Source organism: Camelus dromedarius, chromosome 6, assembly GCF_036321535.1.
Source record: "Camelus dromedarius isolate mCamDro1 chromosome 6, mCamDro1.pat, whole genome shotgun sequence".
Lineage (NCBI taxonomy): Eukaryota > Metazoa > Chordata > Mammalia > Artiodactyla > Camelidae > Camelus > Camelus dromedarius.
The window spans coordinates 39,346,863-39,363,095 of record NC_087441.1 but is presented as its reverse complement, the minus strand read 5'-3'; the positions used below and the strand labels follow the sequence as shown (position 1 = coordinate 39,363,095).

Sequence of the window (16,233 nt, the reverse complement as noted above, 5' to 3'; positions counted from 1 at the left end):
AAATAAGATAGAGCCCATACCAGGCTTATTTTATAAAATGTGCTAGGATTCATGAAAACATTGCCCAGGCCATGTTTATACCACTGTCATGTTAAAGCATACTGGAGAGCAATGGTGATAATAGCCATCTTACTGAAGCCTGTGGAGTTCAAGAACTCTGCACACATCTGCACACCGATTCTGTAAGGATGTAAGGAAGATAATAGCTATAGTCCCATATTATAAATTAGGAAGCTAGGCCCAGAGAGGTTAAGAAATGTGACCAGAGACACACAGCCAGCAATTATTATGGGCTAGTGCTTCAAGCTCAAAATAAAACAATGTTTTAATATTTGCCTTTATTTATTGGAATGTTCAAAATGCCACATTATAATAATTTAGTTATGAACATAGTTACAACAGAACAGTTAGTCTCACCAAAATTTTTTACCTTTAATCTTGTGCAGCTGAAAAGAGCAAGCACTTTTTTTTTTTGGGGGGTTAAAAATAAAGTAGACTAAAGGACATCCCCATAGTTTAGAAATTAATACAACTCTGTCATAGTTTCGGATCCTGCAGGACAGCTTACAGAGAGTATAAGATAGAGCATCAGTGCAAAATCAGACGTCTGCTTTTTGTTTCTAGTCTCATCTTGAGGTATTTCGATTCTTTCAAAGTAGAAGAGCTTCATAAATATAAAAATAAATTATTTATTAATTTCTCTATATCCTTCTTTAATTTAGTATTGTTTTCTGGACTTTGCCCTTTAGTCATAGATGTCTGTGGTTTTGAAATGAGTGAAGTCATTGTAAAACTAGTATAATGCTTTCAATTGGCCAGCTAATACTTTATATAAAATAAGCCCACTTTATCCCCCTCTCCTAAAGAAGACAAACATTTGGCTGAAATAATTACTAACAGGTGTGAAGATATAGAAGAGGCTAAAAAATATTTTACAATCAGTACATCTTTCAGACATCCAGTTGTTTGTCACTCACATTGATTTTTAAACTGCAGCATTATATAGAAGAAAGAAATGGAACTTTTTGTTTTGTCTTCTGTTTTGGAAGATTCTAAAATTTCTTCGTTTTTCGCTTTTGATTGAATTTTGCCACTTCTTCGTTGAGTGTTTATCTTTTTGGAGACCATACCTGTTCCTTTCTTTAATAAGATAGAATTGGAAAGAGAATATGAAAACGAATATATGTATATATACATGCCTGACTGGGACATTATGCTGTACATCAGAAATCGATACATTATAACTGACTATACTTCAATAATTAAAAAAAAAGTATACCTCAATTAAAAAAATAAGCTAGAATTGTGTATAATAGAATGTTAGAGTTGAAAGGGCCCTAAAGATGACCTAGTCTCATTTTACAGTTGAGAAAACACCTTGTCTGGCGTTTCTTCACATTAGTGCAGGTGAGGGCATTGCCTAAATCACCATTGTCTGCTTTTCCACTGCTAGTTGGACCAACCCTAGGTTGGGAAATAAACAAGTTTATGATGCCATCAATCTGGCTGTTGGACTGTTCTTCCTGAAAACAGTTTCAAGTAAGTTAATGGACTTCAACGTTTGGATTATATTAATTTATCTCATTGAATAAAGATAGCTGAAAATTTGCTTACTAAATACCTGATTCTTGGTTAGATGAACAAGTCAAGTGTTAAGGCCCATAGAGCACAATAGCCTAGTATGTGGTGAATTAGCGCCCTCTAGCACATGTCTGCGTCACCAACATAAAGTGTAACTGAAGCTAAAATGTTCTAAATACTGTGCTGGGTTCCTTATACTATCTCACTTTAATTTTCAACACAAAAATTGTATAACATAGGTTGAGACAGCTCTGTAGGGAGATAAAGCTAATAGGCAGTGTAATGAGGGCTACTCCAGGTCTGAGAGGAGAGTTGTGGACAAGGGAATGACTGATTTTACTGAAGGATGCAGTGATGAATAAGAGGAGGTCCTGGAATTCTGGGAGCTCCCAGTTTGGTGGGGGAGACAGGGCACTGGAAAGGAATGCTGTAATAGATTCATTAAGAATGACTGTGGTGCATTTGGGGAGCAAAGAAACAGAACCACTAACTCATAGGGATTTTGAAGATGCCTACAATGAAGAGATGACATCAGACTAAGAATGAAAGGAGAAGAGTAGTTTGCCAGGGGAAGAGCAGGAAAATGTCATTCAAGGCAGCAGTAAGAGTGAGTGAGAAGGCAGAGAGTTGAAGAAATCATGATATGTTAAGTACAGGAATGTTGGGGGTCACTGTTGTTGGAAACTGAGGAGCATGGGATGGAGTGGGGCAGAGATGGCTGGAGCAAGACTGGGAAGAGCTTCTGTGCCAACACAAGGAGTATGAAACTTGTCCTGTTGACACTGGGCTTTTCAACTGGAAAATAATGCAATTGATTTCTTTCTTTTCCAGCCTTACAAGTTGAGAAATAGAACCTGTAGTCAGAAGACTACTGACACAAACATCCCTTATAAAGCAAGCCCTTCTGTAACCCTCACGCTGGTATAGAAATATAACACTGTGAACCCTCTATCCCACCTCCCCACCCTAGTCATAATCCTATTCAAGCCCCAAAGATAATAACCACTTTCCTTGTGATTCCTAAGCACTTCTTTTTCTCTATAGTTTTGTCATTTATGTATACATCCTCAAAGTAATGTTTAGTTTTGTCAGTTTCTGAATTTTTTTATGAAGGGAGTCATACTGAATATATTCTTTGTGTTTGATTCCTTTTGCTCCACATTATGTTTTTAAGGTTCATCCTTGTCGTTGACTGTTGCTATGGCAGTATTTATTTACATTGCTGTATAGCATTCTCTTCCTTGAATACATCACAGTTTATTTTGTCTACTGTTGTTGCATATTTGCTCTTTGATTATTATTATTTTTTTTTTTACCAGTTTTTGCCTAATACAAACAATACTGCTATGAGGTGTTTTACCCTGTTCACATGTGCAGGACAGTTTCTAGGGTATATTCAGATTCCTTTTCCAGGAAGTTGACTCTGACAGGGCTCTGTGGAATAAACTAGAGTGGGATGAGGTGATAAGGGACTGTCTACTTTCAGTGAGGGTGGAGAGGTCCAGTCTAAGGGACAGTCCTCAGGGAGAACTGAACTGCACAGGCAATGGAGTGGCACTGCGTCTTCTAGGTTGAAAGTCTGATACCCTTAACTGATAGTAAAATTCTGGAGGAGAAATAAGTTCTAGGGGAAAGTGAGTTCTGTTTTGGGTCTGAGGTGACTGCTGGGCACATAAGTGGAGATATCCACTGGACAATCACAAATGCCTGTCTAGAACTTAGGAAAAGGAGGGGTGGGAGATGAGATTTCAAAATAGTTGGAAATGGTTTGGAAATACAGTTGGTTCTCAAAGCCAAGGAAAAGGAGAATAATAAGGGTAATTGACAACACCTTTTGAGCATTTACTGTGTGCCAGGCAATGTTCTAAGAGTGTTACATGTATCAACTCACTTAATCTACACAACAACCCAATCAGGCAGGTAATATTATTATTTTCATTTTACAGATGAGAGAACTGAGACACCAAGAGGTCATTTGACTTGCCCAAGGTCACCATCTAGTCAGTGGTGGAACCAAGGAGATTATTCAGGAAGTTTATGTGGAAAAGATGGAACTTTACTGAGCACCAATATTAATGGTTGGGAGGTGGAGGAACCTGGAAAGGAGACTCAGATGAACTCATAGAGTTAGGAAGAGAGCCAGAAGTGTGTAATTAATAGTCCAACTAAACTCAGTAAGGGAAATGCTGCAGATGCCTGGCACTACTTGGGGCGGGGGGTCAGGTAGAGGCCGAAGGAGAGTCACAAATAGTCAAGCTCTGACTCTAGGTGTCAACAAGATCTATTCAGTCTTGGTCCATTGCTTCCAAGAAAGGAAGTGAAACCTCTTTCCGGGATCTAATAGTAAAATATAGGAAAATAGTTCTTTCTCTTTGGTTGCTGTCAACAGCTGAACCACAAAGAAGAATCCCTGCTCTCCGCCATTCACTTGTGTGTGGGTATGGGAAGATGGCAGAGAAAGGGGACGGTAGTGGGGAAGTCGAGCATGACGCACCAGACAACTCTGCTGAGTAACCAGGCTGATCTGGGTGGGAAGGAGGACAGGAGGAACCCATGGGCAAGTCTGCTCTGCCAAGGCCTCCAGCTCTACCATCCCCCGCTGTGGCTTGGAGACTCTGATGACAGTGGGTGGGAGTGGGTGTCCAGCTGGCTCTGCAGCTGTACCTAGGACCTGCCCCATGGCCTTGTCATCTCCCTAGTGTTTCCCTATTCCTGTCTGGATAGACTTACCTACTGTTTGTCACAAAGCTGGCAATTCAAGATGCTTTATGTTATTCTGAGCTGGATAGCATGTGCAAAAGGGCTCAAGTCCTGAGCTAAATAAAGCAGCCACAGTGCTGAGTCTGAAGTAAGAGTAGAGAACATCCAAGTCTGCTTCTCATTCATTCATTCACTCATTTTCCCCACAAATAGCTATTGAACACCTATAGTGTCCTAAGTACTATGCTAAGACCTGTGTAACAAAAAAGGGATTAAATCAAGCATGATCCTTGCTCTCATGAAATGGGTAATCTAGTTGCAGAGATGAAAAACATAGTAAGGAGGAAATAAAAGATTATAAAACTGTTATCTGTAATAAGGAAACAAATATGACATCAAGGGATGGATGGGGAGATTTAGAAAGTCTGGTAATAGAAGACGTGGTAGAGACTCCTCGGGCTCAACCACGTCCAGTTCTCTTTGCCTCTAGAGCATGGGAGAGGACCATATTTCCCCTTCCCCTTGCAGTTAGGTGGAGCCTTATGACTAGTTCTGACCAGACACTGGAACCTCAACAGGGCACTTTCATAATAAAAATCATCTCTCATCGCCCCTACTACTTACCCCATTTTTCCACCATCTTTCCATTTCTACACATAACTGACTTCCTTAAGGGAGGGATTTTCTTTGTACTTTAGCTGTAGGCAGAAACCAAAGGTAAATAATTATTTTTCTGTATTTTATTATTAGATTCTTAAAGAAGTTTCACTTCCTTTCTTAAAATACATTAGCAGTCCAGTGGTAGACAGCATGGAAACTGATTATGGAAGCTAGAGAGATGGCAATTTTTCTTATGTGGTTGTTGATAAAACTGACTTCTGCACTGACTTGGAAAGAAGATTATGTAGCTAAAAAAAAAATGTCACTCTAAGGGGAAAAAATTGGAAAACAATAATTTTAGTGTGTGTTGGTTGCTACTGGCTATGTTTGGCAAGGCTTTATAAGCTCAAAATGGAACTGGTTGATTTGTGAGTAGAGATGAACATACAGATAATTCAGAAAATTGGGGCTTGCAAAATTGGAAAACCTGACAGGTTTTAGACTCCAGACACTAAGACAGAAATTGAGGAAGCCCTGAAAGACAAAGTCCATTAAAATAAGCCCACAGAGAGGCCAAATTAAAAGTAAGAGTCTCCACACCTATTGATAACATAGATACAATTAAGATATTCAGTTGGATAAAAAGCTAGGACAAAGGTCAAAACATGACTTTTCTACAGAAAACCATAGTCTCATGTTTACTCAGGGTACCTGTAATGGCAAGAGAGAGACAGATGTGTCTGTATCTGTATCTCTGTATACAGAGAGAGACTGAAGCAAGAAAGCAAAACAATATAGTAGACCAGAGAACCATGTTTTGACAACAACTGTGAGTGTAGGTATTGGCAAATACAGTTTACTGCAATAAAAAAGACAAGAAGCTTATGAAATCCTGGGAGAGATTTTTCTGTCAAAGGAATCACAACCCCACCTGGACTTCCGGTCTCCAACACTATACAAGCGGCACACGGACTAAGAAGATTGCTCAGACCCCAAGAAGGGCAAATGCCCACTAAGTATGTGGCCAAGGAAGGTAACAGAAGACCTTCCAGAGGGTGCAATCATGAGAATTAGAGAGCATTTCTAGTCCCCGTGACAGGGGCCTCTATGGTGTTTACCCAGGAGAAAATTTCAGAATTGTAACAGGTCAGTTGGGGCCCACTCTTTGCTCCCATTTCTCCCATTATCAGGATGTAGTGTGTCCTGTGGTTGTCCTGGCCCTGTTCCTCCACTGGGCATTGCCTGTGTGGAGCAGGTTCACCCATCACGGTTAGTCCTAGTCTGAAGACGAAGAGGGGCCCCACGTGGATCTGATGTAGAGATGACCACATGCTCCCCAGGGATTCTGGACTGTGAGCTCCATGCCATGACTGGTTCAGACTTTTGGTTTGTTTCTTTGGGGAAGAAAGTTAGTGAGTTCTGGTGGGGGAAGAAGAGTGAAACAGAAGAGTGGCCCGTGAATAGTGAGCATGCCTTTCCTTCTGACAAATGAGAAGATTATATGCCCTTGTGCCCTTGTGATAAGGTGGACCACAAGCCTGTGCTGAAGCATTTAATGGCTGCTGGGAGACACCCCTCCCCACCCCCAGCACTCTTCCTGCTCTGACCATCATGGAGGAGGCCTTGGGTTGAGACGAGGTGCTATGTATTCAGAATAAGTGCATGAAAGACAGGTGCCCTGGAGCATATATTTTGGAAATGAGAAATACATGTACTATAGTAAGCAACCAAGATTTGGGGGTTATTGTGAAGACAACATAGCTAACTTAATGCAGAAGGCCTTTCTGAGGATGTGATGTTTCAGCTGAATCTTAATGGATGGGAAGGAACTAACAGAGCTATCCCAGGCAGAGGAAGGTTTGAGTGTAAAGATTTTTGAGGCGTGAAAGAGCTCATTATATCTGAGGAGTTAAAACAAAATTAGTATGGCAAGAGTGTAGTGAATGAATGAGCAAACAGGCTGGCATGAGGACAGTGAAGAGGACAACAGAACATCCTAGAGGCTGGCTGGATCTAATGACGCTGCTAAAACTGGATGTCTTCCTCTGCTCCGACTGCGTAACAAAATACCGCTGATTGGGTGGTTTATAAAAAACAGAACTTCATCGCTCACAGTTGTAGAGTCTTGGAAGTCTGAGATCAGGGCGCCACCAGCATGCTCACTTGGTGAGGGCTCTCTTCCTGGTTCACAGCTAGTGCCTTCTCCATGTTCTCTCATGGTGGAAGCGGTTAGGAATCTCTTTAGGGTCTCTTTTATTAGGCACTCATTCCATTCATGAAGGCTCCATCTTCGCCACGTAAGCACCTCCCAAAGGCGCCCGCTACTAGCAGCATCAATTTTAGGGATTAGGATTTCAACAAATGAATTTGGGGTGGGGTGGGTTGGGGTGGGGGGAACACGTTCAGATCATAGCGCTGTCTATAATAAACAGGAAGAAAGAACTGGAAATGCCTTGGGGACGGGGGTTTATATAATTAACCAAACATTGACAAAGACACAAATACTGCCTAAGGGAAAGCACGTAGAGACAGACACCATGACCTATTTGTTTGTCGTCCATGGACAAGCACTTGCTGAAGAGCGGAGAGTTACATCCCAAAGGGGCGGAGCACGCAGCTCGCAGAGCTGGAGCGAGGGCATGTGGGCGCCCGGGATGGCCAGGCTCCATCGAGAAGACAGTCGTGTCCTTCCAGCTTGGTTGTCCGTAGCCGTGAAGATAACTTGTCAGTGTGTATAGATCAGAAGTCATTTCAGTTCAGTATAAACCTCCAAAGTGCTTTTTATAAATGACATGTATTGTTTTCTTTATAATTTTACAAGCAATTCAAGTTTATTGCAGACAACTAGAAATACATAAAAGCATAAAGTAAAAGTTAATAAGCACCCATAATCCTCACCCCACAGAGATAGCATCAGTAGCCTTTCGATGCACTTCCTCCCAGTGTCCACATTTTTTTTAACTGAAGTATAATTGACCAAAGTTCTTTCTAATGTCTGCCAGAACTCTCTCCTTCCATGAAAAGAGAATAATAAAACTTTAAAGGTATTTCCTTTCCTCCTTAAAAAAAAATTGTTCTTGCACCTTTTTTAGACCAGGAAAGGGATAGTGGGATGCCTGGAATTCTGTCTGATAGGAACCACTCACTTCCCTTTCCCAAACTCTCTGTTGCTCATGGTCAGGAGCAGTTCTCAGCCAGCATTAAACAATTATCTTAACTCACCAACACACTATAGTTTTTCCAGATTTTCCCCTACTTGACTAAAACTCAGGAAAAACCTGTCTGGCTCAACACTTAAGAGAGAAGATGGTGGTTTCTAAACTGCTGGAGGCTGAGCTCACGGCTGTCCTCCCCAGGGGCTGCACAAGTCAGCTGCACACCCACCTCCTTTCCACTGCACCCACCTTCCCCTCCGCCTTGTTTCTATCCCAATAGTGGGCATGCAGAAGATTCCACAGAGCACAGTTGGAGCCTTGTCTGAACGAGGAAGATGGCTCTTTCCATCGTGTATCCCCCCAAGGCTTGGACAGACGCCACCCAATGGAAAAGACAGAAATCTGGTCTTTTCCTCTCATTCTCCTACTGAGTTTTGACACTTTTCAGTTCTCAAACACTCAGTTCTTTATCTTCCTCATTCTTCAAACACAGTCAGTTTCTCACTAGGATTTATTACTTTTGGCAACAAGAGGTGAGTTATTAGAGTTCCAGGTTCAGGGAACAGCCCTTGATACAAGCCCTGAGTGCAAAGAAAGATGGAGAAAGAAGAGACTGAAAAAGCATCTTTCCACACTTGATCCTTAGACCTTCTCAGTACATCAAGACATTTTATATTAGTATTTTTAATTGTAGAAATAGCACATGCATGTTAAAAAATATCAAATACTAAAGAAAGATATTCAAAAAGTTTCTCTCTCTACATCAATTCCCAGCTCTCTCTCCTCCACTTTCCAGGGGTAAATACTTGACACTATTTTTGAATTTTGCAGAATATTGTATGCAACTGCAAGAGACATATCTTTTTAAAATTTTTCTTTCTTTCTTTTTTTTTTTTTTTTTTTTGCACAAATGGATTGTATGGCACACAGTGTTTTTGCTTGCCTTTCTCGATTACCATGTCAACTCTGTCTTTTCAGCATACCAGCACAGATCGACCTCAATCTTGTGGATCTGCTTTATATTCTATTACATAGATGCACCATAATTTACACAAATAGTTCTCTACAACATTTCCTTGATTGTGATTGTTTTAAATATGCAGCATATTTCAGGTGATTTATTCTTTTTGGGAAGATCAGTTTAAGTTCTCCCTTGAGATGACTTAAATTTTTGACATTTTGCAATCGTGACGTTTATAATTTGAAGAAACCCAAATTTTCTCCTATTAAGTCATTTTCTTTATCCTAATCCTTTAATTTTATTTGTTCTTCATTATTATTATCTTTGGAAATCCAAATCTTTGATCATATTTCATAAACTAGCAAGCCAAATTCGAGTTCAGGGGAACTGGGCTTGTGACGAAGCAAAGTATAAATGGCCTTTGACAGTGAAGTTCTAGCCCATGGTAAAGTCACCTCTAAAATAATTATCTGAGTCGATGGGAAAATACAATTTAATTTACCAAGAATCCTAGCAGATGTACGTTTTAAGAGCCATGGAAGGAAAACTGGGAACTTTAATAGCCTTTTATGGTATCAGATGATGCTGTTGGTGGTGACAACAAAGAGTGACTATGTCTAGGTTCTCAGAGGTAATCATCTGCTGTAAGAAAAAAAAATTGGATGGTATGTAATCAGGGAATTAAAATTTTCTGATAGGTTAGGAAATTTATGCTAAGAAAAAAGGAAAATGATATATAAAAACGTTATCTGAAATGTCATGGGATTGTCACTCCTGTTGCTCAGGAAAAGGTCTGATCTTTCCCTCCTTCTGCTTTGTACTTCTAGAGGAAGAACTTCTATAAACATTCAAAAATCTTAAGATAATAACATGTTTCAGGTTTTCAAATACATTACTTAATGTAAACAATATATCCACAAATTATAACATGCAGAAAGATACTCTCTAAGCTTAAGAATGTCAGACTTTCTAAACTGATTTCTTATTTTGGCATCTAAAGTTGTGTCTTGCACATGCAGATACTTAAAAGGTGTATGAACCTTAATTTGATTTTACTCTCGTGGGTCTTGGGGCCAGGACTGACACTTTGCTGGAATCAAGCAGGACCATCTCATCGGTCTGAGTTCTCCTGAGAGCTAGAGAGAATATTGTTTGAGAACTAGCTCACTTGAAGATGACCACAAGGAACTTTCAGGTTCACAGTGTGAATGTGCATTTCCTCTCAAGAGTTTCTCTTGCTTTCTTTTCTGAAAAATGTTTTGTGGTTTCTGGTACCCATTTCAGACACTGAAAATGATAGTGCAGAGAAAATAAATACTATAGTTTAAACAAATAAAATAAAAACCCATAACCATTGGTTTTTCCATGGTGTTTAATATGAGAATCTCTCACTCATTTCTTAAAAGCAAAAGTAAATCTGTGTTAAATTATAGGTTTTCAAAAGCGTAACGTTCTTTCAAATATTATTTAGTGCACTGTCCGAGAAAATTCTTGAATCCTCTTGAATTACTACAATACTCTATTTCCACTGAACTTCTGGGCAATGTCCTCTCAGAACAGGGCCAAGTGTAAAGGGTTGGAGACTCTTCAGTAGACCCAGAACTAGAACCACCCATTGCTCCAGAGATGGTGAGGCTGGATGTCAGGGTACTAGACTCAAATGCAGTTGCTGGGAGGAAATGCAGGCTGGCAGGCAGCAGCTGGACTCTAACAGTTACGGAAACCTCTAATAAGTACAGAGTGATCATCGGTATCTGGGAGCTCTGTGACGGGAGGAGCACAGTGGTAGCCACCCCACGAGGTGCTGGTTGGAGACACAAGCTGACAGGGTAATGGGCGAGGATGCAGCTCAGTCAGCAATGAGTTTCAGGGGCAGGGCTGTAAACTGCGTACTCTGATCTGTGAAGCCCCTAAACCTGACCTGCCACCCGCAGCTCTGCCCTCGCGATGCACCACCTTCCTCCTTCCCCTCAATGCTCCTATCGCTCTGGCTGTCTTTCTAACCACAGAATACCAAGCTTCTTTACACCCAGAGCCTTTGTCATTGCAGTTTCTGCTTAAATGTCCTCTCCTCACAAAAGCTTTCTTAGGACAGTCTGTTCCATATGATTTCATTTTTATTATCTGCATAACCTTGAGGACTTTCCCCTTCATTACCCATATCCTCTCCACTAGAACAGAAGCTCAGTGAAGGCAGGATATCTGTTCGTCTTGTTCCTCGTTGTATCCAATAATACCAATTATAGGTACCTAGCATAGCCTGGGTTCTTATTAAACATTTAAACGAATGATTGAAAGAAAAATGAACTAATTAATAAATTGATTAACAAATGAATTACTCTAGTCGATATAGTAACTAAAACTAGTTGAAACCAAATCCTTGACAGGGGCTAGGAAGAAAATGAAGGCTGTCACCAGATGCAAAAGTCTTAATAAATGAAGGGAATGAAAACAGAGAGTGGGACTGAGGTGGCGAAGGAGGTCATGCTGAACAGCTTGAGCCTTGATGGAGAATAAACTGTTAGAAGTAGTGGGAAAAGCCCAGGTTTAGATGTAGCAATGGGAGAAAGCCAGCCCTCACTTATTGAGGAATGTGGAGAACACATCAATCTCAATCAAGAGAATGGAAGGTACCTTTTAGTTAGGTTACAATTAAGGGAGATTTGGATAAAGCCATCTACATAAAGGTTGTGGATACAGTGGGATTTGTTCATGATGGTATGTGGAAAGTGTGCAAGTGGGGGCAACATCTCAGAGGAGTAAGATGGAGGTGAAGAAGAGTCCAGCAGTAAGAAGAGAGTCACCCAAGGGATAAGGGAAGGAAGATTTTTTTGCAGGTGTAGGATTATAGAGATGGTAGTCACAGCAGAAGTGATTTGCCTAACATATGCAACTTTGATGCAAGTTTACAGGGTGGTACCTAGTCTAACATTAGAGAATAGGGCCTCCATTGTCCTGCATGACAAAAAGGACTGTGATCTGGGGACAGCTTCTCAACACTCACACAGTGAGAACAGCTGTTCATCACAATGTTATTGAAATTGTGGTTTTGTGCCAGGCACTGGTGGTGGGAGGTTAGAAGTCAGGTTGGACTGAAAAAAAGAATAGTATGTTTCTTGCCCCTTTTCTAACAATTCACTTGGTTCTATAGGCTGCTTATTCTTCCCCGATAAACAAGGCAAGCCTAGTGGCTGGGCTCGAGTAGTGACCAGTTCACTGTGACCTGCTCACCCGGACTCCATATCCAGACACCCTCGTGAAAGTGAAATGGACAGCTACAGGCACACCAGTTCTCTTAAGGCAGGGCAGGATCACTGAGTCACTGAAAACAATCCTTGGTCTAAAATCGAGTATTCATTTGGATTCTTAAATTATGTACAATACAGTTATTTATTGTCTCTTTCCAAATGTGCAGTGTAAGAGGTGATCCCTCACACTGAGCATTCGTTAATAGGCACATCTTGTGTATAAAAGTGCTTTGCAGATAGATGCTACTTAATTTACTCGTCTCAACAGTCTTCAAAAGTGAGCACTACTACCCTGCTTTTACAAGTGAGGATGCTGAGTCTTAGAGGGGCTGACTTCTTAAACACACACACACACACACATACACATTAAAACATGCACAATGCACCTGACTTCAAAACCCACGTTCTTTCAAGTACACCTCACTTCACTCTAGAGCCACCCAGAGTAAGGCTCAGTTTCACAGAAGTGGTTAAGTTACAGTTTGTGTCAGGGGAAGGCTTCTTTTAGAAACTGAAAGTGGAGGAAACAACGTTTTAATTAGTTGTAGCTGCAGTTTGAATTTTTTTTGGTTCAGATGGTGTTTTTTGAACAACCATGTGCCCCTCTCCCCTGCCAATCAACTTGGTGGTTACTGAGTAAAAATTTGACACTATTACAGGTAAGGACGATGTTAGGACTTACCTGGAAAAAGAAAGAGAGAGGCAGAAAATATAATATACCCAGGCTAATGTCCTGTGGGAGATCAGACAGAGGACAGAATAGTGGTAGTTCTGTTCAGAAGGGGGACAGGAAAGGGACAGAACTTCATGGACGTACTAGAACTTGAGCACGGCTTTGTTGCGGTTTAGTTTATGAAAGAGAAACTGGAAATTTGTCCTGGAATCATATTTCCTGTAAATGATAAGGGTTTTTTTGTTTGTTTGTTTTGTTTTTTGCTAATTGTTTGGTCCGACTGGGAGTTGGGTTTAGGAGCCAGAGTGGCTGCAACAGATGAAAAGCTGGTGTTTTCTGCAGTTTGCCCTAGTGAGAAGTATTATTTCCATCTGATGATTGCACAGAGTCATTAAGGGCAAGGAAAGTCCCTGGGTTCCTTGTCAGCTGGGAGGAAACAAGATTACAGTGGAATGGGGCCTATCCTTTGTCTGAGTTCCTGAACTGAGGAATTAGGGGGCACCTGTGCATCTGCCTCCGAAAAGGGGGAGGGTCGGGCACTGGGGATGTCGATGGTATGTGTGCTCAGGTCTGCCACTGCTAGTTTGGTCGAAACAAGAAAGCGAAAGCTCACGAAGCCCGGAGAAGCCCTCCTTCTTTTTCGTAAGCTGCTGCTTAGCAGAGCATGATAGACCTGACCCCAGACCCTGAAGATGATTCGAGGAGCCGGGCAGCGAAGTGGCAGAAGCATCCGGGCCTGTCCACGGCGCCTTGGGCTGGGAGACCCATGGAGAAGTTTCGGGCGGTGCTGGACCTCCACCTCAAGCATCACAGCCCGCTGGGCTACTGCCTGGTGACCCTGCTGACGGCGGGCTGCGAGCGCATCTTCTCCACCGCGGTGTTCCAGTGCCCGTGCAGCGCTACCTGGAACCTGCCCTACGGCCTAGTCTTCCTGCTGGTGCCGGCGCTGGCGCTCTTCCTCCTGGGCTACGTGCTGAGCTCGCGCACCTGGCGCCTGCTGACCGGCTGCTGCGCGCCGGGCGCCCGCACGGCCTGCGGCGCGGGGCTCCGCGTCACCCTGGTGTGCGCGCAGCTCAGCGCGGCCGCCGCCGTCGCGCCGCTCACCTGGGTGTCGGTGGCGCTGCTCGGGGGCGCCTTCTACGAGTGCGCCGCCAGCGGAAGCCCGGTCCTGGCGCGGCTCCTGTGCCTCGGCCGCGACCCGGACTGCGCCGTCCAGCTGCCGCTGGTGCCCTGCCAGCAGGCCAAGGCGCCCGACGTGCAGGACCTGCGGAAGGAGCTCATTGCCCAGTCGCAGGTCGGCGCCCGCGCTGGATGCGGGTGGGGGGCGGAGGGGCGTCGGAGACGGACCGGCTTTGGCGAGGCAGACCGGGGAGGTCGGAATCCGTGCCCTTTCTCCCAACTGTGACACCAGAAAACAGACCAGACTGGCTGTTGGCTTCTAATGAGCCAATAGGGGAATGCTTAAAACGATGAAAGGGAGGAAAGCACTCAGGTAGTGTCAGGCACCCACCCTGGGCCAGAGCCCTGCTAGGCCCTTTACCCCCTTTATTATTCTCTTACGTCTTTATAGCGAGTACACTGAGTTTAGGTCAAGCTATTTGTCCAGCCAGAATTGCTACAATAAAATGAGCCTTCCTGGCTCTAAAGCCATCACCCCACACTGCTTCTGGGCTTATAAAGCTCAGAAGTTCTTGGAAATGAATGCTTGTCTCATTTGATTTGCCGACATTCCACGTTTTGAGTTCTAGGGGAGCAACATGTAAGCTCCTCTTTGGGCCTTTGACGTGACTTGGAAAATGACTGTCTTGTCAACAAGCAGTTGTACTGAGGGGCTCGAGAGGTCACTGCCACTTCTTTGTCTTAAGGGATTGAGACCTAGAACTGTTGCTTGCTCATCATCGTAACTATGAGTAGTTCAAACTTTATCTGAGGATTTAAATTTTTCTTAAAAAACAGTGACTAAATTGCTATTTTGTCGTGTTTTCCTAAGGTGACGGGCTGGATCCTGATAGCAGTGGTTATCGTCGTGTTCCTGATTTGTACCTCTGTCAGCCGATGCCTATCTCCAGTTAGTTTCCTGCGGCTGAAATTTTGGAAAATCTATGTGGAACAGGAGCAGGAGATCCTTAAAGCTCAAGCCACAGAGCATGCAACCGAATTGGCAAGAGAAAATATCAAATGTTTCTTTGAGTGCTCACATCCAAAGGAATACAACATTCCAAGCATTAAAGACTGGCAGCAAATTTCGTCACTGTATACTTTCAATCCCAAGGAACAGTACTATAGCACGCTGCACAAATATGTTAACAGAAAAGAGAAGACTCAGAGTATCGGATCTTCTGAAGGAGATGCAGTGGTTCCTGTTCTTAGCTTTGTAGATTCACCTGGTATAAAGAGCACTACTGACTTATGACCTTTTTAGCGAATAGGTAAAAAGTTATTTTGAATTATTGACTCATGAAAAAAATAAACATTGGTACTGTTTGACTCCTTTTTTTTTTTTTGTCTTCCAAATTGTGGAATCATAGAATATTAAATCAAATCAAATAAAAATTTAGAACTTTACCTCTTTATTTTAGTATTTTAAAAAAGGAAGCTAGTTTAAGTGGTTCAGTCAAAGTGACAAACTGGAACTAGATCAGAAGTTTTACGTCCCTAGTCTAGGATCTTTTTCACTGAATAATAATGCTGCTTTCAAATAAAAGAATTTAGTAGCAAAAACAGCAAAAGAGCAATTAACTTCAGACCTTTCTCTTAGGTTATCTGATGTTAATTTCAAATTCACTTTCATGCAGTCGGCACGTCGTTTGGAACTTTAAAATACTGGCATTTTATGGCTGTGCTATGGTTACTAAACAAAAATACAAAAGTATCATCATGAAAAGGAAAGTAAATTTTTTTCTGAAATACAAAATTTGAGAAACTAGGCTAATTGCAGGCATAACTGTTGCTTTTAGTTTGTAGGATCAGAGGCAACATTTTAAAGCTGTATCTTATGGTAAATTTCAAATATGCACAAAAGTAGAGAGGATAGTGTTATAAACAGTACAATTTCAACAGGGAGAAGTCAGATGAACTCATACCACACAAATAAACAGAGAAATACAAATTGTGAGCTGATTTAGATTGGAGAGTAGGGGATTGGGGGTGTCTGTGAGAACTGAAATCTGTAGAGTGGGAGAAGAATGTTTCAATTTGCAGAACAGTAAGTGCAAAACTGAGGTGAGAAAGATCTTAGTATAGTTAGAAGCCTTAAAGGCGAGTGCAGAAAATGGGCAAAGGACAGAACACGCAGCCCCCTGAAGTCTTGCAAAG

General features: G+C 42.1%; 1 protein-coding gene across 2 annotated transcripts; it reads left to right on the top strand.

Moving 5' to 3' along the window:
• Nucleotides 1–12,790: 12,790 nt before the first annotated feature.
• On the top strand, nucleotides 12,791–15,405 carry CALHM6 (calcium homeostasis modulator family member 6). Of its 2 annotated transcripts, none has more exons than XM_031456204.2 (2): nucleotides 12,791–12,904; nucleotides 14,909–15,405. In XM_031456204.2, the coding sequence occupies exons 1-2, from the start codon at nucleotides 12,821–12,823 to the stop codon at nucleotides 15,329–15,331; spliced, it is 507 nt and encodes a 168-aa protein (XP_031312064.2). In that variant the 5' UTR covers nucleotides 12,791–12,820; the 3' UTR covers nucleotides 15,332–15,405. The 2 variants fall into 2 exon arrangements, with proteins under 2 accessions (XP_031312064.2, XP_031312063.2); XM_031456203.2 differs by lacking the exon at nucleotides 12,791–12,904 and adding an exon at nucleotides 12,915–14,212.
• Nucleotides 15,406–16,233: the final 828 nt, after the last annotated feature.

Excerpts from the sequence above, each read along its gene's own strand:
- CALHM6 (XM_031456203.2), top strand. The coding sequence starts at position 13,583 with ATGATAGACCTGACCCCAGACCCTGAAGATGATTCGAGGAGCCGGGCA. Across the intron at positions 14,213-14,908 it reads AGCTCATTGCCCAGTCGCAG|GTGACGGGCTGGATCCTGAT; the intron begins GTCGGCGCCCGC and ends TGTTTTCCTAAG.